At 38.5% G+C, this 2,114-nt stretch overlaps 1 protein-coding gene across 1 annotated transcript; it reads left to right on the top strand.

Moving 5' to 3' along the window:
- Positions 1-475: 475 nt before the first annotated feature.
- On the top strand, positions 476-1,744 carry LOC113866714 (pentatricopeptide repeat-containing protein At2g29760, chloroplastic-like). The gene has a single exon (XM_027501524.1). The coding sequence runs from the start codon at positions 476-478 to the stop codon at positions 1,742-1,744; it is 1,269 nt and encodes a 422-aa protein (XP_027357325.1).
- The last annotated feature ends 370 nt before the right edge of the window (positions 1,745-2,114 follow it).

The following is a 2,114-nucleotide window of genomic DNA, read 5'->3' on the forward strand; positions in this document are numbered from 1 at the left end:
TATATATATATATATATATATATATATATATATTATTTATATAGATTATCCTCTGTTCTTTGCAAGGATGTCTAAACAACAAATTGCACATTCTTTTAAATTCTTATATAGTAGTATTATTGTACCTTTTTTTTCTATGTAAAATGTTCTATTTTCTAACAAGATCAACTGTGAGTGTATGACCATGATCCAATTTTATTTTTGATGAATTACACATCCTTGCAAAGAACACTGCACAGTTGTGCAAGCCTTGACCAACTCAAGCGAATCCATGCGCTATGTGTGACACTAGGATTATTACACACCAAAAATCTCCAACAACCTTTGTCATGCAAGTTACTTCAAAATTACAAGAATGTTGGAAAAATAGAACAAGCACAGAGGGTCTATAGTATCATGGACATGCCTCCTTCAGCTTTACCTCCATTTTGGTCTTCCTACGAAGTCCCTCTATGCCTTTTCCCATTGTTTGCATATGGGTCTTAGACCTGATAGCTTCCTTCTTGTTGCAGCTTTATCCTCTTGTGGGAATTGCAAGGATTTGGATAGAGGGAGGCTTGTTCATGGAATGGTGTTGAGGAATTGTTTGGATGAAAACCCAGTTGTTGCTAATGCTCTGATTGACATGTATTGTAGAAATGGCATGATGGGAATGGCTTCATTGGTTTTTGAGAAGATGGGGTTCAAGGATGTGCTTTCTTGGACTTGTTTGTTTAATGGGTATATAATGTGTAAAAATTTGAATTGTGCTCGTCAAGTGTTTGATGCCATGCCTGAAAGAAATGTGGTTTCTTGGACGGCTATGATTGCTGGGTGTGTCAAGGCAGGAGCTCCAATTCAGGCTTTGGAGCTGCTTAAGCAGATGGAAGGTGATGATGGGGGAGTTCGTCTTTGTGCAGATTTGATCGTGGCGGTGCTATCTGCATGTGCTGATGTTGGTGCTCTTGATTTTGGTCGGTGCATACATGGTCGTGTTAAGAAAACGAGCCTGGAGATGGATGTCGCGGTGAACAATGCTATGATGGATATGTACTCCAAAAGTGGGAGGCTTGAATTGGCTGTGAGGATATTTGATGAAATGTTGAACAAGGATGTGTTTTCATGGACTACAATGATATCAGGGTATGCTTGTCATGGGGAAGGAAACCTTGCTTTGGAGGGGTTTTCTTGCATGCTGGAATCAGGGGTTATCCCAAATGAGGTAACCTTGTTGTCAGTTTTATGTGCTTGTCGCCATGCTGGGTTAGTTGTGGAAGGAAAAGCGTTGTTCAATAGAATGATTCAGTGCCATTATTTGAAACCTAAGATTGAGCATTATGGATGCATAGTGGATCTTCTTGGTAGAGCAGGATTGCTGAAAGATGCAAAAGAAGTGATTCAGATGATGCCAATTAGCCCTGATGCTACTATATGGAGATCATTACTTACCGCTTGCCTAGTCCATGGGAATTTAAGCATGGCTCAAATAGCAGGAAAGAAGGTAATTGAACTTGAACCAAATGATGATGGCGTTTATATGCTTCTTTGGAATATGTATTGCGTTGCTAATATGTGGAAGGAAGCTTTAGATATAAGGAAGTTGATGAGGGAAAGGAGGGTCAGAAAAAGGCCAGGGTTTAGTTGGGTTAATGTGAATGGTGTTGTTCAAGAATTCCTTGCTGAAGATACATTTCTTCATGTTAGTGCAGAGCTTTGCCACTTGCTAAAAGGAATCAAGGAGCACTCAGAAATATGTCAATTTTAAGAACACTTATAGTTGAGGCCTTCGAATTTGAAGCAGCGGTCCAGGAAAGTAGAATTTCTGCATCCATTTCGTTCCTTTGATCATGGAGAAATGTGGCGATTTCAATAAAGTCTCTACGATGTATTTCCAATCAAGCACTTCAAACTTGTGGCAATTCAAATTTAATAGTGTTTATTCGTAGCCAAAATATATTTATTCTTTTTGACAATTAATTGTTAGAAAAAGGTTTTGTATATTTTCCTTGTGTAACTCACTCCGCATGGCCTTTTTTATTGTTTATTTAGTTATACCCTTCTAATTGGTTTGTCAGTTTTGGGCACTCATTTCGTGGAGATAATTCTTTGTAGTGAATGCCTATATGTTGATGGAG

This window comes from Abrus precatorius, unplaced genomic scaffold (assembly GCF_003935025.1).
Source record: "Abrus precatorius isolate BTA unplaced genomic scaffold, Abrus_2018 Scaffold5, whole genome shotgun sequence".
Taxonomy (NCBI): Eukaryota; Viridiplantae; Streptophyta; class Magnoliopsida; order Fabales; family Fabaceae; genus Abrus; species Abrus precatorius.

What these genes read in the sequence shown, in the direction of transcription:
- LOC113866714 (XM_027501524.1), top strand. Translation starts at nt 476, where the DNA reads ATGGGTCTTAGACCTGATAGCTTCCTTCTTGTTGCAGCTTTATCCTCT.